Here is a 21,334-nt window from a genome sequence, read left to right on the forward strand (position 1 = left end):
TGAGTTATATTCAGAAAAGTTAATACTGTGTGGGTAATGCACCACAAGGTCAGTTACTAGCGTGCGTTTGAGCATTGTGTTCTCGTTAAGTCCTAGTTTTATTTTAACACACGTGTCCCCTATACATATCCAGCCGCATTTCTCTGTGTCGAGTTCTACGCTCCAGCACTTACACCAGTTGAGTTCATTCTGGATTGTTTGTATAGTACTGCTTACATCACAAACGTCGGTTTTATAGATGAATTTTAAGTCATCGATGTAAAGGTTGGTTATATTGTATTGAAGTACCTGCACATGTTGTTGATGGAGATTGTAAAGAGCAATAGACTTAAGACACAACTCTGCTCAACACCACTGGTCATCGTTCGAAGTATAGTTGTTGTGGAGTTAGTTTCAGTTATTTGGAATCCATTTGTGAGAAAAAACAACCCATTCCTGTAAGGGGCTTGTAATCCCAACTGATTTAAGTCTGTTGATTAGCATTTTACATATGACCGTTTGGTCACGATACATCACATCATCCTATAGTATGGGATTAATGTTTTGATCTGTACTCTTTTTAAGCGCTTTTTAAGTAAATTATATACATGTTGGGATTTAGATGCGATAGTGAGTTCAGTACGTTCTGATTTTAGTTTGTGTTTTGTATGCTGAGTTCACATATGCCCAAATAATGAGTATATTTGGTGCAGGGCACCGAATTCTTTTGACATAAAATACATTCTTTTTATTTTTTTGAAGCTATGTTCTAGATTTTTAGTTGATTTAGTTGTTTTAAAATCTACTTTGGAGGGAATAGTAGTGTCTAATGAGAACTTGGTCGTAGTATTGAATATTTCCAATATTTTCAAAAGCTTATCACTGGTAAAAACAGCTCCAGTCAGAGTGCTTCATTAGAAATTGAAAGCTTCCCCCATCAGTATATGTATAGTCTAGATGTTGAGAACGCGTAGTTATTGTTTTTGATTTGTTAAAATTTGCAAGAAACGGTAGAATGCAGAGGACTATTTTATGATCACTGGAGTGAAACTTTTCGCCAACCACCACAGATGTTTGTGTGATATTGTGTCAGAATATCGAGTCGCCAGTGTTGTGCTGTGGTGAAGGTAGAATTACATGTTGCTACTAAACGTGTATGTCGAAGGAACTAAATTTTTTACAATGAACGATGGATCGGAGCGTGTCTTGCAGTTGATGCTGAGAAGGTTGAAATCGCCACAAATAATTTTTCAGGCAAACTCAAGGTGGGGCAGACTTAGCAAATGACTCACTTATAGCAGTGTCAGTTGAACTAGGAGTGTTTGTAGCTCAATGTGCACATACATCTAGCCTGTTGCATTCATGAACCGGATAATTTTCAAACCTATCATATGATCGAGTTCATTTTTGGCCAGTATCAGCTTTTCGACAGCTAGCTGGTGCGCTTTCGAGAATACAGACTGTCTCGTAATCGTTATGTGTTTTGTAACATGGCTGGCTACACGGTAGTTTCGGTTGTACTTTGTAAAGTTCAGAACGCCTTTTGAGTGTTGGTTGGAAGTGTTGACCAACAGTACTGCCTGCTAATTAATGTTCGATTGGGTCGATGACCAGGTTTTTATTTGTATCAGGTCATTTGTGCTGAGATTTATAGTCTAGTTTTGTGCCACTTGAAGTTTTTCGCCGACATAACAACCCTTGGTTCTAGGGGGTTTTCATGATCTCAAGAATTCAGTCGGCACATGCAGCCAATTCGTCTGCGGAGTTATTTTTGAACGAGAAAAAAATTCAGAGGAAACAAAGGTAACATCGAGGCACGTAACATCTAAAACTTTACTACAAGGGACGAACTCACGGTTTATCGTTCAGTGTGCCAGATAACAATAGGCTGACCACCGAAGGAGTCACGGATATTCATGACTTGGAAACACTGTTAACTGTAACGAATTTTCACTCAAATATTCCGGAGCCACTTAAATACAAAAGTACGAGAGAAGAAATGTGAAAATATATTTCGGAAATTATTAGTCCACACAGGCTTTTTCAACCCAAACCGACTAGTTCTCGCAAGGGTTGCGCGGCATGGCATACCCCTTGGTGATCTGGTATGTATACTTTAACGAGCTCCCTCAGGTAGGAGTGCTGCGTCCTGTAAAATTAATGAGGCCGGGACTGATGATGAAACCTCATATAACTATTTGTCCTGTGGGTTTGTTTACTGGTAAACATGAAGAAAACATATTAATTTACATATTAATGAGAGATACGACCACCTTCATTGACTAGATAATAAAAAAACTTTTACTTTATTTAATGCTATAGATCACAAAAAATAATACAGATGATATTATAATGGATATAGAAAGAGATTCTATTACTGTTTTAGAGCTTTGTTGTTTAGACTGTCATTAAGCGCTCAAGGTCCTCAAGGTCTTTTGTGTTGCCAATGTGTGACAGTGCTAAATGATACTCATGCAGTTTATTCGTCAATATATTACGTTGTTTCATCTTCAAATATGAAAGTGAAGAGATCTAAGGCATCGGACTTAGCTGAATCACTCAAGCACCTTAAAATGTAAGTCAGATTGGACATTTTCCGGCTACACCGTTTTCTGTGCATTACGACTAGGATTAGTTTCAGTGTCACGAATGACAGTTAAGCTCTTAGTTTCATTTAAGGTATTTTCATTTTTAGACCAGTAGATCCGAACAGTCTGTACCTTGGGCAACTTAGTAGATAATCAAGTGTGATATATTTCACAGGTCTTAGAGTCAGATAAAAGTATTATAGTTTGTCGAACTAATTAGTTCTTCCAAAATGTTTGGGGCTTTTTTGTCAGAATTTCAACTCGTTTTGCCCTGCGGTGGCCCCGTGTCTAGAGTAGGAGTTAGATACTGCTCAAATGATCTCGTCCCCCTTTTAAATATATTTTTGGGCAGAAATTTAATAGCGATTAAGCGTCAATTTGGCTTTTTTGTTGTCCCACCCTGTTTATTCGGGAAATTGCCACATGCCAGTGCATCAGTAGGCGAATCAGCACTTGTTGGCGACATTTTCAACGTATGAGGATAAAAGTGCTGTCGTAAGATGTAAACTAAGAGCGTTCCGTCTACATTTGTCACCACCTATAACATGATTTCCTCGATAGATACTCAACTGTGGCTGTAAATCATGGTTATTAAGAGTAGAAGAGATCCTCAGAATACTAATACATAATTATAGATGTCTTTGAATCACTAATCAGTTTCTGCGTTACTTATGACTGACTGTCAAATGACGTGTTCAAATGAAGAAATATGACGTAACCCATTTAAGAAGTTTAGTTTTAGGTACTCGGATATGTTTCATTTACTAGACGCTTAACTGTTGGGTAGGAAAATCAAGCATTCCTCTTGAAGTACTCGAGCCCAAATAATGTAAGTTTTCCATTGTAGTAGACCTAAATGAAACTCCGGGTCTAAACTTGGTTGAGCTGTATTAGCGAATATGGTGTACATGATCTGATAAAACAGCTATCTTAGTAACTTCACAAATGGTTCTATTTGATGAATCTCGGCATCTGCAGTAGGTCTTAATCAGCTACTAGCACTTAAATTTCTCAGGCATGCAGAGGAGTTACTATGTCAAATGGTTTTATTCTCTGTTGTTAAACTGAGTTCGGGCGTATTGATCAACAGTGGATGCCAAATCTCAACTATTTGGCTGTCTGGTTAGACTGCGTTGGCCAACGCAACTCATCTGAAGGTTGATTCCACGTAGATGTATAAAACGTCCGAATTTCTCTCATAGTTGCTTTAAAAAACTATTGATTTAAATATGAACCTTTTTTGAAATATCTTTATGGAGTCTCAGAAAATCTTTCAACAACTGACTCATATCCTCTATTTCACCTAGGGAGGTTTCCAAATGTAGGGTACCGGTTTACTTGTAATCGAGAGCCTGTGTATCATTTTGATGATAATTTTCTGGATTTTTGCATCCCTGAGTTACAGTCAAGCGCTAAATAATTGTCTTTTATACATTTTTACTGTTGAATTCTCCTAACTGGTTTAAAAAATGTCTTATTAGTTGAGTCACTGATTTGAATCAGTTTGGTAGATAAACGTCTGAGTTTCATATCACTCCGAATGCTTTATTCTGTTTTTAATTGCTTATTTTTCGTATCTGCTATCTTCTGTTTCTCATGTTTATTGCTTAGAATTAATCAACCTACCCAATATGCACTTTTTGTTAGAGTTGATCAAAATGACTTTTCTCTCATCGATCAGTTCATATAAAAATTGCATTTCATCTGTCGATCCGGATTGGATTGAGTTATCTTAACAACCCAAACCATGCGCACGACTCGCTATAAAAAGCCTCATTCATGACATGTATAAGGCTGAAAACTAATCAAGTTTTATAAGAGAGATCTTTAAATTGTACAAGCCAAATACTTCTCAGGAGTACAGAGAATACTTTTCAACTTAACTTACTCTAAGCGAGTTTTAAGTGTTTAAATTGTTGTGGAAATCAACGTGTTAAAGATTTTAACATCTTTTGTTACTATTATGTTGATTGGTATGCATATTTATGAGTGATTGACATTACTGAAATGTTATCACGGAAATTCGTTAAGTATTTTGGAAATTTAAAATCAGCCAGTCCCAGTAAATCTTTGAAATAATGAGTATGTTATTTCCGAAAATCTTGAGTGTTAATTATTTTGCTAATTCGTACCCATTTTTTCATGCACTTTATGTTTAGTAGCGATCGCCGTTTTCGTCCCCAACTGAAGGGGTCTACACTCCACACACTTGCTTCTCTTAATGAAGTATCTTCGGGCTGTAGATATAATTTTCGAAAGACACGGTCTGCTTCGTCAGCAACGGTTGTAAGTTACGGTTTTCGGTGTTGCAAAGCATGTGAATATTGTCGAGCTATCAGAAAAGCTGGTACTGAAGGTGAAGTGATAGATAACAATTCAAATCAGGCGAGTACTTTGTATCCATGTTTGTCAGTAGAACATTCAAATACATCTGCAGACTGTTCTGAAGACACAGGATCTTTCTTAGAACCGCCTACTTCATCTACCAGAAGACCATCTGGCTACCTCTGTACAACACTCCCGCCCAAACCCTGCCATTCTAACTATAGAACCGTAGCATATGACCTGCGCCCTTTGCATGTTTCCTCCTTCTTCGAACCCACCCATTTACGTCGATCTTATGGCAATGAGTTGAGTGAACTTGAACAAGACCATAGTTCGATCACTCAAAGTCCTTACAACACAACCAGCACAGATCACGGTGATCACCCTTTATGCTGCTGTCATGTCATTGGGTTTCATTTACCTCATCACTTACGTCTATATCGTCGACTGTACAGTCTTGTTGACCACCCTTGTGTAAGTCTATATTACCCTTGCAAACATCATGCATATAGACACACTACAGTACCCAGTGGCTGTTCCACGGGAGCAACTACTTCCTTCCGTCGTTCTTTATCATCAAGGCATCGTCATACCATTACTCCAGTTTCAGTCCATCGATTTAGCATCGATTCACGGACCGCATCATGTTCTAAATCTTTAGATACTGAGTGCGATTCGGGACTGACAGATATATCTCCTGGATCCAACTATTGTAGTATTCATCAGCATACGGCAGTGCAATCGTGTTTACAACAAAGTGCAGCTAAATACAAAAGTCAGCTCACTGAAAATCGTCTTGTTGGAACCCAGCGTTGTCGTAGAAATTCGGATCCAGAAAGTTGGCAGCAGTTTCGTAATTTACAATTCTTTGGACCTTCTCTATCTAGTGATATGAACGAGAATTTTGATTTGAATGTCTCTTACGACGGTGAATTTAACCGGACAGAAGAACTACCAAATAACTCACAGACTGATCAAACAGATGTATCCATTCGGTTTAGTACATTTAGGAACCGAGAGGTGAAAACTTTAGGGTAAGTTTAAATATTTCAGATATTATTTATAATTGTTTTTCTGTGTTTAAGTATTTTTCAAGCATTTTGTGAATGGTATTTCACTAGGATAGTAACATCTTGTGAATTAATGAGAAGTTTCATAAGTCTGGAGTTAATAATATAGAATGTTTCAGCCAATTTTCCTCAAAAAATCAACCTTTATGGGACAGACAACTTTAGTTATACTTGTAATCGCTCGTTTCGTTTATCGTATTTGAGTATAGTATACATCATGGGTTGACTTTAGCTGGATATATTCTTAAATGCTATGGAACACTAAGTATATGTTTCGCTTAACATGGGACTTCACGATTCCCCCGAGAATTAAACTCAGGATCCTTAAGTTTCGTTTTAAGCACGTTGCTTCTAGATCATTCAGTCAGGAGTCAGTGCTTCATATTTCCAACCTTATTTGATTGGTGATATTGTACAACCAGTATTACGACTTTTCCTAGTGTTCCATAGTTTTCATTATCCATTTAGCCAAAATCAGTCCGTAATGTAAACAATCTTCATATTGAAAAAATGTTCACGTACTTCATGTTAATAGTATCCCCGTTTTCTTGTTAGTAAAGCTTCCAATTATTAAAGTGTTTGGAAACCGAGGTTTATTATACATTCATACACTTTGAACATCACAAAAGTCCCTTTTCATCTTTATTTCTCTTGATCCTCATTATACTTATTGACTATAGAGGATATTTGCAACTCAGGTAGATGATTTCGTTATTATGTTCTCAAACTAGATGGCTTAATTGAAATTTCATTGTACTTCTCAAAAACACGAGGACTCTACCTCAGTTTTCATTTCTTTCCAAGATCATCAGAACTAGCTAACTTAACACTTGGAGTAACTAAAAAGCTCACTTCTACACAAAATAAGCGTTGACAGTATCCAGTACGGTAATGAAAACTATCTAGTTTCGAGAACAAAGCAACCTTTCATTGATATCATTACTTCTTAAGTTGAAGAACCTGAAAAGTTCCAGCTGTATTTCTAGGACCAAGCTATCAACTGTTTGTTAGTCTTCATCATCCAGATGTATTAAATCAGATGGGAATCCTCTAACTGGAACCCAAAAATTGTGAAACACGATGACACCTGCTTTTAGTACGCGCTCATACTACAATGTAGTTTAGATGAGATCAGAGGTGATTTTTGTCAAATTCGTCAGTCATTTCAAAAGACTCACCATACAGATGGGGACATTAGTTAACGAGTTAAAGAGACAGTCAAAGAGCGTAATTAAAACAATGATTGTTGTGACGGTCAATGTCCGAAATCTGGTACTCATACACGATGTGCTACGCGTTAAATCCCCCAGCTGACTACTTGATCGAGAAAGTATATTGGGTTACCGAATAAAATGCACAAATATGTACATATGTATACACATAATTCTACCCCTTAGGAAGTTAACCCATTTCTTAATCAGTGAAATACACTTGTTCTTCAGGTCACTTCTGTTTTCCATCGACTGACCCTCTCATTAGATTACTTTCGATTGGCCCATTATATCGATTATCTTAAAGGTAACCCTTTGGATCCTGTTTTGATAAAGTGATAATAGTGATCTACGATTTTGGTCCAGAGACCGATACGTTTCCCGATAACAGTTATTACAAACATGAAGAGGAGGTGGCTAAAGACATCATTCCATTAATGAACATAAGTTACAATCCCTTTAGTCATCTTTTTAAGAAAACTGGATAGATAATTGAACATACAGTGGTTTGTTTTCATATATATCTGCAGTTAGATAATTACAACCAGCAGAAATCTGAGAAGGCTCTCCTTGTTCAGTAAGAGGACTAGATCTTGAGGTACAGGATTGTCTGGATAACTAATAAAGCATGAAAGTGACTGCTGTTTTGATATAGCTTGGTAAAGTATAGTCTTTTATCTGGAACTTAGTGAATAAAATAAATAAAAATCCTTCTGCTAAAAGTTGCTGATAGTCAGTGCATTTCTGAAACCACGTGGATGTATAGACCAGATATAAATATGTTTTTCGACGTCTAGCTATAGTTGTATTCCTTGGTCTTAGGGCAACGTTCGAATCTGTTGGTCGTGATGTTTTGTGGCAGCGTCAGTCATCAAATGGCGTACCAAAGAAGTACATCAAGTTTGTAAAGCTTCTCTACTCGAACACTGCCAGTCGAGTCCGAGCTAATGGCGAACTGTTATCGAAATCGGTTACTTCAAGTGGTGTTTGTAAAGGTGGTTTGTTTTCCCCATTTTTATTTGATTTCGTCGTAGACATACTTTGAGAGATAACACTTTCATCGTCTCGCTTTCCAGGGGTTGATCTTGGAATATGCAGATGACATAGTTCTATTTAATGAAGACGCTGACAAAATGAGGAGTCGTCTGACTACCTTAAGCAACAATGCAATAGTGTTTAGGATGAAGTTCTCTCTCCAAATGTGGAATGTTACTTCATGATTGACTTGCGTCATCGCCTGCATTAATGATAGGGACTGCTCCATTACCTTGCAAGTTTCATCATTCCTGATGGTCTGATGTCTGACGAAATCCCGGCACGGATTCAGAAGGCTCGATTGGCCTTAGCTAACTTCCGTCACTTGCAGTGTAGGTGCGACATCCGTCTTCTAACTAAAAGACTAGTTAACTATACAGCAGTTCGGTATGTTCGACTTTATGAATGTGGAACATGACCATTAAGAACAAAGGATATTCGTAGATTACTAGTATTCGATCATAAGTGTCTTCGAAGTATTGCTCATGCATTTAGGGACCATTGAGTAACCAAAACCTGGGTTAGGAATAGGATATTGGGATGAGAATGGGGAACCGATTGATGAGGTAGTGAATCTTCATCAACCGAGGTGGTTGGGATGTGTTGCGTATGCACAGCCGCCTCGACGGGCGATGTTGTGTGGTGCAGGAGTAGACTGGAAGAAATTTAAAGGCGACCGAACCAAAGCATGGCGTCGGTCCATGAAGTCGTTGACACTCGGATTAAGCCATCTTGACAGGTGTAGACTACCTGGTTGGTGTCCGTGTGGTTATCATAACCAGTGATTAAGCACTTTGAATGGCATGGCTCAAAGTCACAGGTGCATCCATTCTTTATCTTTCCCTAACTTTTGAGAGTCTAAATACTTCACACTTAATTTTTATTTTCTTATTTTACTATTTTATAATTTATCGAATCGTATCTTCGATGCCTAATCTTTCCTATTACCACTAATAATGTGACTACCTCTATTATTCTGGTATTTAGCCTGATGCTTTCATGTCTTTGTGCTAATGGACCGATGTGCATACGTACCAGGTTTTAGGTTACAACTGACTAACTGACTGTAACCATCCGAACTCTTTTATGTCCGACCATTCCATGTTGGCTGTTTAGCGAGGAACAAAACTATAAGTTTCAATTGCTAAAACATCCCGACTGTACGGGAGTGTGATAGTGCCAAGGCGTTTTCCTCACACGACCATCTCTAACAATTCTGCCTTCCTACATCGGAAGAACTGGGCTAAGAAAAGTTTTCTGCTCCGAGTATATCCGGCATCGGCTGTAAGGCCCGGAAAGATGGAGTTGATGCGGCAAGTGGCCGTGTGTGATTGACACCAAGTAGTTGTCTCTTGGTTGTTCTGTATACTCTCCAAAGGTCTACTAATGACTCAATTTCACCTACAGGTATCTCATAAAGCGATATCCTTTCATGCTCTGGACAACTGGAAAGTGAAAAACCCCCAGATACCTCTTACTGCTAATATATAGTAGATGATTTTGTTGAGTTTTGACTTAAGCTGAATAAATAGTATAAATTATTGATTCTTTAAGTGCTTATTTTATTTATTCAGATCTAACTTACAGTTTCATGGAGCTGATCATCAATATGACGCCAAACTTTGTAATTCAGTTGTGGATAGTAATGGCGATAGGAATAATATTGATTATGAGTATGCTTTGCCTGATAGTAATACCCAATTTGCACGGCCGATTGTTGCAAAAACCACAACTAATTTCCCTGCATTTAATATTTCGAATTCTGTTTTCATTCCATTGGCTAATGAAAATTCTAATTTTTGTCAAATGAAATTTTCACAAAGTACTGACACTTTGCCACAGTCTAAAAATTCAATTGTTTCATATGAGTCTACTTTGAATTCAAGTTCACAACAACAACAACAATTTCACTTTCGGCCTTCACTTTTATTATCAGCTGAACGTTCTGAACCGCCTATATCATCAATCATGTATACATCAGATACTTGCTTCTCATTGCGTTCTAACAAATCGAATACTGTGAATTCTTCAGATATATCACTATGCAGGACACAGACAGAAATGGACAATCAATCTGGATTAGCTTGTCAACCGTTAGTTTGGACTGACTTAAGTGGTGACGGTGGTGCTAATACTTCACTGAAACAACCTTTTATGGAATCCGATGTGAAAGTGAAGGAAAGTACTGTCCAGTGTTCAAATGAAGCAAATTATTTAAACATTGCTGATATGAGTCATCATGTCAATAGTAATAATAAGCCTCAATTAGTTTCAGATGTATCAGTAAATGAATTAGCTTCGTACATGGAACATATGGTTCATATTCCGGGCCGAATGTCTGAAATGGCTCAAAGAATGTATCTTTAGCTGTAGTATTGGTTAACTTACCTCAAGATTAACGTCAGTTTTCATGTACTAAGATGCCTTGGAAGACAACTTTTCTTCAGCTTTCGTACATAAATATTTTTAAGTGGAATGTATTGGTTCTCTAAACAGAGTTTGTTGTTTACAATTTCCTCATAATTGTATTGTGATATGTTATATTTGTTTATTATTTCTGTCTATCTAATTATTGTCATTTCAGTGAAAAATACATTTCGATTTCATTTTCTTTTAAAAACTGTGATGATAATCTCCGAGTGAGGTGGTATACATATAGCCACCATAAATGTTCTGTAATATCTCACATGAATAATTGTATAAAGATTAACTGTAATCCAATGATCATTATAAACGTTATCTGTGTTCATAAAATTCCATTGGTTCTCAGATTTCCTCACTATGTTTCCAACTGTACGTGTTTCTTCTGTCAATCTGCCCTTCCTCTCTTCATAACACATTTCTTTTTTGAGAATACATGTTTTTTTTCTCAGTAGTGACGTCTAATCTGTATTATTTATTTCGAGGTTAACAATACACAAAATAGCTTATCATCATTTTGAATAAATGGTATAATATTTTCGCATCACGCTTTACTGTTTACTTTTATCATTATTGACTTTCAAGATGAGTCGTTATTCTTTCGTCGTCTCTCTCTTTCTGTATTCTAATCACTTTCGTCTCTGTTGTTCTGATTAAAGTGGTGATAATTGGTGTAAGCGCATTTAATTGTTTAGTTTGCGTAATTTTCTCTTAGTCCTACTAATTTTCCGCATCCGATTTATGTCACATGCTCAGCTTTTTATCCGTTTTATTACTAGATACGTGTAGAAATTTATCTATCTATTTTTCTTGATAAATGTAAGCGGTTTACAATAAATAAACAAACATAAAGGCACATGGAATCACTATTTACTTGCTATAAGTAGTAAGCACTATGAAAATGACTATGACGAGTTACTAAGGTAATTCTTCTCCTTGTTAATGGTCCCTGTTATTTTAACCTTGTTTGGAAATTTATTTTATCTTTTCTTATACATTGTAACATTAGGTGAGATCAGTTTAAATGAAAAAAGATAAAGATTGATAATAACAAATAATAGTTAACTACTTCCGCCTCATCATAATTTAGCAACGTTAAGCATTTCTTAGTATGTTTATTTGTCTTTACAACTTCTTTGTTTCTTTTCCTTATGTTGATGTCTGTTTCATGGACAGGTTTCCGCTACTTATATATAGTTATTTTTTTCTAATATCTATACTAAATTGAGTAATCATATTTAAGAGTAATAAGAATGGAATAAAATATATATTTATATGTATACATAATCGTCTACTAAGTTTTATGTATGAATTAGTTGGGACAGTTTTAAAACAAAATAAGCGAATTAGATAATATAGAACTTTCAGTATGAGTGGTTTTCACTGTAAGCATATTTCAGCGAGTAGATCATGTGGTCGTATGTACAATCCATCTTGTTCTTAAGAAAATTTTCAATATAGGTGTGTGATTAGTTCTGTTAGATAGTTGGTCTGAATTTCTTTACCGCGTATAGTGTATAAGCTAAGATACTTTAATAGGATGATTACATAGGTAATTGTTTTATTGTTCTTTTGTCCACCACTGGGCAGTTTTAAATTTTAGTTATCACCCAACTGTTCAACGCCATCTTTTATTAGTGTACCTATTCTATGATACATATCTATTGGTTTCTGATGTAAGGGTACTGAATAACAATTCTGTTATTCTCTTAGTATATATTGTTCTATTTTAATGCTTTCTATGATAGACGGTTGGCCTTGGTCGCGCAATTTCGTGGATTGGTTGATGTTAGACACTAACACCACTGGATGTTGGCTCAGTGGTCTAGTAGGTTAGGCGTTCGCGCGCGCGACAGGAGGCCCTGGGTTCGGATCCCGTGAGCAGGATCGTGGATGCGCACTTCTGAGGAGTCCCACAACAGGACGAAACGGCCGTCCAGTGCTTCCAGGTTTCCGATGGTGGTCTAACATCAATCGGTTCATGATCTCAATCAAAAATTTAATAATCTCCACAACCCCTATACTGGTAATAAGAAATGAACTGTGTGGACCTATAGTATCATGAAAAAGTGAAGGTTATAAGTACTTGAAGTGATTTAATATGTTTAGAAGCAATAGGAATTCGTGGCAGCAAAAGGCTATGAAGGTCAACTCGAAGTAAACAGAAACGGAAATAAAATGGATTTGTGACTTGAAGGAATCGTGCAGGATGTGAAGGACACATGACGGAAATTTACAAATGAAGTATTCGATGTATGGTCCTAATATTTTATGAAGGGATTCTATAATTTTAAATATAGTTGGTTGTCTCATCTCGTTTATCACAGACATATGACATTGGTTACTGCTCAGTATTTGATCAGTGTTATATTTATGTCAGAACTCCGCCTGGGGTCCTTCCAGGGGCTACTGCCGGTCTCAAGCCCGGATAAAGGAGGAGGAGTGGGCATGGGGTTAGCGGCGCCATCCCTTAGAAAACTAGCTCGCTAAAAAACGCTAACTAGAAAGAATTATTTGGACCATTTAAACTCTGCCCTGGTAGTCAGAAGGTCTTCATTTAGAAGAACTATGACGCCTCATGATGAAAGCCGAATTCCTTCAGAAGTTACGAGGTCGATGCCCCTTTTGACAACCAGAGCGACCATTTATTTAGGTACATGGAATGTTCGCACAATGTGAGACACCGGGAGAGCCTTCCAAATTGCTGCGGAAATGAGGAGATACAACCTGGAGGTGCTTGGGATCAGTGAAACACATTGGACGCAAGTTGGACAACAACGACTAGCTTCAGGGGAGCTTCTGTTATACTCCGGCCATGAAGAAGAAAATGCACAACATACACAAGGAGTTGGATTGATGCGGTCCAAACAAGCACAAAATGCACTTATAGGATGGGAATCTCATGAACCAAGGATCATCAAAGCCTCCTTCAAAACAAAGAAAGAGGGCGTTTCAATGAACGTCATCCAATGCTATGCGTCTACCAACGACTACAATGAAGAAGCTAAAGATCAATTCTACAATAGGCTTCAGTCAATCGTCGAGAAGTGCCCAACAAAGGACCTGACCATACTGATGGGAGATTTCAATGCCAAAGTTGGAACGGACAACACTGGATATGAAGACATCATGGGAGGACACGGACTGGGAGAAAGGAACGAAAATGGTGAGAGATTTGCAAACCTATGTGCCTTCAATAAACTGGTCATAGGCGGCACTATATGCCCACATAAACGCATTCATAAAATCACATGGACTTCACCAGATCACACTACGCAAAGCCAAATCGACAATATCTGCATCAACAAAACGTTCAGGAGGACGATGGAGGACGTGAGAACCAAGAGAGGAGCTGATATAGCATCAGACCATCATTTGCTGGTCGCCAAGATGAAATTGAAACCCAAGAAGCAATGGACAACAGGGCGGACAACACGACAAAAGTTAAATACGGCTTTTCTTCAGGATACTGACAAGCTCAACAAATTCAAGAAAGTCCTCAGCACTAGATTCCAGGCAGTTCATGATCTACTCAATGGAGAGCAGCTGGAAAGGGATAAAAGAGGCGATCACTTCAACATGTTATGAGGTTCTGGGTCGCAAGAAGCACCATCACAAGGAATGGATCACTGTTGATACACTGGATAAGATTCGAGGAGTAACAAGAAGGCAGCAATCAATACCAGCCGAACAAGAGCAGAAAAAGCCAAGGCACAAGCTGAATACACAGAAGTAAACAAGCAGGTGAAGAGGAGCATCAGAACCGACAAACGTAAATACGTGGAAGATTTAGCAATGACGGCGGAAAAGGCTGCAAGAGAACGAAACATAAGACAATTGTATGACACGACAAAGAAACTCTCTGGAAATCGCCGCAAACCAGAACGACCAGTGAAAAGCAAGGAAGGCAAGGTAATCACCAACATTGAAAAACAACAAAAGAGGTGGGTAGAACACTTCAAAGAACTCTTAAATCGACCCGCCACACTGAACCCACCCAATATCGAAGAAGCACCCACGGACCTCCCAATCGATGTTGGCCCACCAACAATTGAAGAGATAAGCATGGCTATCAGACAAATCAAGAGTGGCAAAGCAGCAGGACCAGACAACATTCTAGCAGAGGCACTAAAAGCAGACGTATCTGCAAGTGCAAGGATACTCCACATTCTCTTCAATAAGATTCGGGATGAGGAACAAGTACCAACAGACTGAAAAGATGGACTTCTGGTCAAAATACCAAAGAAGGGCGATCTCAGCAACTATGACAATTACAGGGGCATCACTCTTCTCTCAATACCAGGAAAAGTCTTCAACAGGGTATTGTTAAACAATTCGAAGGACTCCCTAGACGCTCAACTTTCGAGACCAACAGGCAGGATTCCGTGAGGATATATCGTGTACAGACCAAATCGCAACTCTACGGATAATTGTGGAACAATCAATTGAATGGAATTTACCACTCTACATCAACTTCATTGACTAGGAGAAAGCATTTGATAGCATGGAGAGAACAATACTATGGAAGCTTCTTCGACACTACGGCGTGCCTCAGAAGATAGTCAATATCATACAGAATTCCTATGGTGGATTAAACTGCACAATCATGCATGGAGGACAGTTGACAAACTCGTTCGAAGTAAAGACCGGTGTCAGGCAAGGTTGCTTACTCTCACCCTTTCTCTTTCTCCTGGTGATCGACTGGATCATGAAAACGTCAACATCTGAAGAGAAGCACGGGATACAGTTGACATCTAGGATGCAGCTGGACGATCTAGACATCACAGATACAAAGGGAAAATTTAAGATTCTACAATTCAACACAGCATGCACCAATCCAATCACAATTGATGGAGAAGATTTGGAAGATGTAAAAACCTTTACATATTCGGCCAGCATCACTGATGAACACGGTGGATCTGATGCAGATGTGAAGGCGCGGATCGGAAAAGGAAGAACAGCATATTTACAACTGAAGAACATCTGGAACTCAAAACAATTGTCAACCAACACCGGGGTCAGGATTTTCAACACAAATGTCAAAACAGTTCTACTGTATGGAGCGGAAACCTGGAGAACTACGAAAGCCATCACCAGAAGATACAGGTGTTTATTAACAGTTGTCTACGCAAAATACTTTGGATCTGTTGGCCGGACACTATTAGCAACAACCTACTGTGGGAGAGAACAAACCAGATCCCAGTGGAGGAAGAAATCAGGAAGAATCTCTGGAAGTGGATAGGACACACATTGAGAAAGCACCCAACTGCGTCACAAGGCAAGCCCTCACATAGAATTTTGAAGCCCAGATGAAGAGAAGAAGACCAGCGGACACATTACGCCGAGAAATGGAGATAGACATGAGAAAAATGAGCAAAAATTGGGTAGGACTGGAAAGGAAAGCCCAGGACAGAGTGGGTTTGAGATTGCTGGTCGGCGGCCTATGCTCCATTGGGAGTAACAGGCGTATGTAAGTAAGTAATATTTATGTCAGAAGCTGGAATAGGTTTTTTTTACTTTACATCAATAATTTGATCGCTACTGATACCATCTAATAACATCTGGAACCGGTTTCTCATTATCTCTAAGATTCAGTGGTAACATACAATTTTCAACCGGACAGTGACTCGACAATCTTACCTTACTTTTCAGTGGACAACGAAGTGACCGCCACCAATGGATTGATGTTAGCAAGCTGGTTGCAACTTCTGTTGCTAGTAAGTATTGAACAGAGCTAGCTGCTAGGCTAGCTACCATTCCACCGAAAAATATAGATGAGCATTGGTTGCAATTGCATGACGCTATGAAAATGGCGGGTACAGTCAGTTGTGGGTTCGCGAAACGTCACGCTTATAAGCACTGGGTTTCTTCAGGCTCCTTACAACTCATTGAAGCCCGTTGGTCTACTCTGGGTGACCGTGAGTTTGACCACAAACGAAGGATATTACATAAGGAAATTGGGCAAAGCTTGTGTAAGGACCGAGAAGCCTGGTGGTCGAAGCGTGCTAACGAGTTGGAAGCGGCAGCTGCATCTGATAATTACTGGAAGCTCTTCCAACTCATCCGAGCCACTGGCAGCAAGAAGTCTGGTGTGAGTGAAACAATCTGCGAGGATGATGGGATGCCAATCAATAACATCCATCGACGTCTTGGACGATGGGCAGAATTTTTCGAAAGGCAGTTCAACTGGCCTGCTGCTCCGGCAACATCGGTCAGACTGTCCTGCCCTCCATGGCCGGTGACGACTGATCCACCAAATGAGGCGGAAATCCGCAAGGAACTCCAACTCTTGAAGCGTTACAAATCACCTGGCCCAGATGACTTACCTCCGGCTCTTTTTAAAGATCGTGGTGACTTTCTGACTAAGGAATTGACGACGTTGTTTATAAAGGTTTGGGAACTAGATAGTGTACCAACGTCATGGAATGAGTCGATAGTTGTCCCTATCTTTAAAAAGGGTTCACGTCGTTCCTGTAACAACTATCGGGGGATAAGTCTACTTCCGATTGCGTCCAAGCTATTGGCTTCCGTCATACTTCGTAGGTTGTTCAAAACCCGAGAAAGATTGACTGGCGAGGAGCAGGCTGGGTTTCGTTCTGATCGAGGATGTATTGATCATATATTCACCCTTCGCCAAATGTTAGAACACCGCCATACTTATCAAAGGCCAACAATCGTAGTGTTTCTTGACATCAGGGCTGCCTTCGATTCGTTGGATAGGCCTGTTCTCTGGGATTGTCTATTGAAGAAGGGTGTGTCTGAGAAGTTTATTAACATCCTAAAAGCCCTATATACAAACACCTCAGGCAGATTGAGGGCATACAACCACCTCTCTCCATTATTCCATTCAAGCAGTGGGGTTAGACAGGGTTGCCCAATCTCACCATCCCTCTTCAACTTTGCCATCGATGACATTCTGAAAGCAGCTCTGATGGATGTAAGTAATGGTGGTGTGGATCTGTTGCCTGGAGAAAGACTTCTTGACCTTAAGTATGCGGATGATATTGTTTTACTGGGCGATAATGCCCAAGGCATGTGATCCGCACTTAATCAGTTGGCAATCAGTGTCTGTAGGTATGGTATGTGCTTTGCACCTTCGAAGTGCAAAGTACTTCTACAAGACTGGCAGGATTCTAACCCTGTACTCACCCTGGATGGTGAGCAGATAGAAGTAGTCGAGAAGTTCGTGTATCTGGGTAGCTCCATAAGTGCTGGTGGGGGTGTGAGTGATAAGATCAATGCACGTATAGTGAAGGCCGGAGCGGCTTATGCCAATCTGGGCCATCGTTGGAGCCTTCGTGATGTTAGTCTGCCTGTAAAAGGTCGGATCTACAACGCGTCGGTGAGAGCAGTTTTGCTCTATGCTTGTGAAACCTGGCCTCTCCGAGTTGAGGACGTTAGACGACTCCCTGTGTTCGATCATAGCTGTCTCCGAAGGATTGCTGACATTCAGTGGCAACACCATGTCAGTAATGCAGAGGTTCGGCATCGTGTGTTCGGGCACAGAGATGATAATGCAATCGATGTCACCATCTTAAAACACCGACTTCGGTGGCTTGGATATGTTCTACGAATGTCGTCCCAGAGAATTCCACGTCGTGCATTATTTGCCGACTCTGGGACTGGTTGGAAGAAGCGGAGAGGTGGTCAGTGCATGACATGGTGTCGTGGTATGGACGAAAGCTGCAAAGGACTGGCTTCTGTCGGTCCTTCACGACTCCCTGGTTGGGGTCCGAGAGATGGTGCTACACAGTGGCTAGGGACGTTATCAGATATGACTCAGAATAGAAGCCAGTGGTGATCCTGCTGTAACCTTCTTTTACTTTCTTCATAAAAAGTGGTTGTGTCTCCCTTAACTGAAAGATTTCTTCTGATTGTACCTTTCCGTTCCCTCATTATTACTATTATTACTACTACACTACCTCACACCAACCTCTTCGTCATTGTTCTCCTTTTTTTCACGCTCCTTACCCTTTTCTTCTTTCTCTTCGAATTCTCATTGTTTTGTGTGGCGCATATATATTGGCGCTCTCTTGTACCAATATTTATGTGTTCAAATAAATAAATAAATAAATAAATAAATAAATAAGATTCCGCACAATAGGCCTATAATGCGAAACATTTTGACTGGATATATCAGCTCTTCACTCCACCGTTCCATGTAAACTGCTACTTCAGTCTACTCTATTACAGGAAAAACATATTCTGTATGTAAGTTTTTAGAATGTATGCAATTTAGTACCCAAGTAATAGAATCGTATTTCGTAATGGTAGTTCATTTATTGCGTAGCGATCTCAGTTGTACTGAAACGTAGCTCGTCAAATATGTGTCATCAAATTACTACTTCTATATATGAACTCAGACGATTTTTGATTACTCGTAGTTATGTTGAATAATATCAGGCTTGCAGATAAATTTTGCACGTTGATGTGCTGCATTGCAGTTATCTTTTATGTAGAGGTATATTACTAATTGGTTAAACGCGATTTCATTAGCTTAATATTATTCCACAGAAAATGATTTTCTTTTTAACTAGTGTATAAAGGTTTTATTTGATTTTGTGTCGATATGCATAATCACTATTGAAACGTTATAATACTTCATTGAGAGAATTCTGAAATTCCTTTTCTATGACACTGTTATCTACTACTTGGTATGGAATGATGGGTGGTTTAAATGTGTGAACGTTATTTCTACTGTAAGAACTACATTGAGTAGTTCGAAGTAGATAGTTGTGAGCACTAGAATTGGTTACATCATCAGCAGATTACTGAGTACTAGTAATAAGACATTCTCTAAATAAAGAATTGAACCATTTCTTTTATTTAAACAGTTGGGCCACTCCTTATTACTGATAAATCGTAACACGGTTACAGAAATATCATTTAGCATTTGCAACTTGTATAGTTTCTGAAACAGACGATACACTAAAAATAGTGTAGCAACTGTCCTACTTTACAAGTGTCACACATGAAGTTTGAAGGAGGATGTTGTGAGGGGCTTGAGGATGATGGATCTATAAGTTATTTTGTAGTGGAACAACTTGTCAAGACGTACTTAAATTAAGAGGTTTAATCATCAGCAGAAGTGAATAGAAAATACTATTTATACTGTCTGCTACCAAACACACTCCCTGAATACATATTAGATTAGGAAATTGTTAGTCAAGTAATGGACCACGTGAATCCAGTAGTCAAAAGACGTGTGGTGCAAATAAAAAACCAAAAGTTGACTACTTTCATGAGGTCCTCAAAATATCAGAATTAGTGGTTGAATGCTATTAGCAGTAATTGAAAATCCGCTTTAGTATTGATCATCTCAAAACCAGATCCTGAACTGTGGCTACCGATCTTATGTAATTGAACTAGTTCAACTTTGATTATTTCTATGTATGAATCCATACTCAAATTTACACTTGATCAATACTTTAATCCACGTATAAATAAAAATTGTATTCATTATTACATACATTTATATGGGTGTCAAAAGAAGAGATTATGATAACAACACGAGTAATAAATTATGTGGAGTAAAGTATCTGTTGTTTTATGGCTGTTGTGTACCTTAATTCCTAAGACAACACTAGTTTATTGAAGAGAAATCTATTCTAATTAATATATTCATTCAATTCTAATTATTAACTGCATATGAAATGTTCGACATTTGTCCTATGTACTTACTGTATATTTGTTTGTTTAACGACATTTTCTTCAATAGTAGTGGAAGGATTTTCACTACACTTCTCGTTTATTTTACATATTTTCATCATATCTTGTTGCTTGTCTCGACTGAAACGGTTAAACAGTCTTGTTATTGACCTTTATACATTCCCTCTGTGTGTGTGTGTACATATCCATATCACGTGGCCTATTTGGCCAATAAAAATCAATACATAATGTTAGACAAGATGTGTGTAAGTTGAACAGCTTACAAGTACTGTTATAAATGTCATATTTCTATTCAAATAGAATTATCATATTAATGTGCAATAAATTGAATAAAGATAGGCATACTGATTGTATTTGTTTACTTATGTGGTTACATAACAAGAACACATTTTGTAATTTGAAAGATGTATAACTTATTTATTTTCAGATGACCAAGTTTTAGAACAAAGTCATTCTTATATGAATAGATGAAGTCAAAGATTTGCCTACCTGCCGACGTACTTCATTTTATCATACTCATTTATTCTGACTGCAAAATAGTTTCCGAACACGTACAGTTGTCTATAATGTAATAACATCATGAGTTTGATTTACACATTCTTTAAAACAAATAATTCAAGGAATATTATCAGTTTTAGATGAATTCCATTGAACAATCTTTGTTCTTAATCCAAAACAACAGGGAAAAAAAACGTGCGACTTAAATGCTGTGTGGAGGCAATCAGCTAATAATCCATATACATATATAACAATAGAGATTGATGATTTGCACCTCTCAAATATCAACAATGAGAAAATAAAAATCCAGCAGATTTTAAGAATACAGATGAATTTGTCAAACTCCCGAGAAATTTTTATCCCTACTCAGCCAATCAAGAAATAGCCAGTATATTTGTATAAGTTATAATAAAAAAGTGGAAGAGATTATGAATTATATTTTGGATAGTGTAATAAGAAGATGAAGATTATTAGAACCATGTGATATATCACATGTCTTCTTATTACACTATCCAAATTTATTAAGGGGACTAATTGC

At 38.3% G+C, this 21,334-nt stretch overlaps 2 protein-coding genes across 4 annotated transcripts; both read left to right on the plus strand.

The window, feature by feature from the left end:
* The first annotated feature begins 2,393 nt into the window (after positions 1-2,393).
* MS3_00003901 (uncharacterized protein) lies at positions 2,394-11,911 on the plus strand. Of its 3 annotated transcripts, none has more exons than XM_051211775.1 (3): positions 2,394-2,554; positions 4,730-5,926; positions 9,783-11,911. In XM_051211775.1, exons 1-3 carry the CDS (start codon positions 2,496-2,498, stop codon positions 10,573-10,575), a joined length of 2,049 nt encoding a protein of 682 aa, XP_051071870.1. In that variant the 5' UTR covers positions 2,394-2,495; the 3' UTR covers positions 10,576-11,911. The 3 variants fall into 3 exon arrangements, with proteins under 3 accessions (XP_051071870.1, XP_051071871.1, XP_051071872.1); XM_051211773.1 differs by having other exon boundaries at positions 2,399-2,554; positions 4,727-5,926; XM_051211774.1 differs by having other exon boundaries at positions 2,399-2,554; positions 4,730-5,366; positions 5,405-11,911.
* Positions 11,912-13,079: 1,168 nt separating this feature from the next.
* Positions 13,080-14,652, plus strand: CFDP2_9 (Craniofacial development protein 2). The gene has a single exon (XM_051208688.1). It carries the CDS (start codon positions 13,342-13,344, stop codon positions 14,215-14,217), a length of 876 nt encoding a protein of 291 aa, XP_051071873.1. The 5' UTR covers positions 13,080-13,341; the 3' UTR covers positions 14,218-14,652.
* The last annotated feature ends 6,682 nt before the right edge of the window (positions 14,653-21,334 follow it).

This window comes from Schistosoma haematobium, chromosome ZW (genome assembly GCF_000699445.3).
Source record: "Schistosoma haematobium chromosome ZW, whole genome shotgun sequence".
NCBI lineage: Eukaryota > Metazoa > Platyhelminthes > Trematoda > Strigeidida > Schistosomatidae > Schistosoma > Schistosoma haematobium.

What these genes read in the sequence shown, in the direction of transcription:
- CFDP2_9 (XM_051208688.1), top strand. Translation starts at nt 13,342, where the DNA reads ATGAGGAGATACAACCTGGAGGTGCTTGGGATCAGTGAAACACATTGG.
- MS3_00003901 (XM_051211773.1), top strand. Translation starts at nt 2,496, where the DNA reads ATGAAAGTGAAGAGATCTAAGGCATCGGACTTAGCTGAATCACTCAAG. An exon ending in TCACTCAAGCACCTTAAAAT is followed by an intron (nt 2,555 to 4,726) that starts GTAAGTCAGATT and finishes CTTTATGTTTAG; the next exon opens with TAGCGATCGCCGTTTTCGTC. An exon ending in CGAGAGGTGAAAACTTTAGG is followed by an intron (nt 5,927 to 9,782) that starts GTAAGTTTAAAT and finishes TTATTTATTCAG; the next exon opens with ATCTAACTTACAGTTTCATG.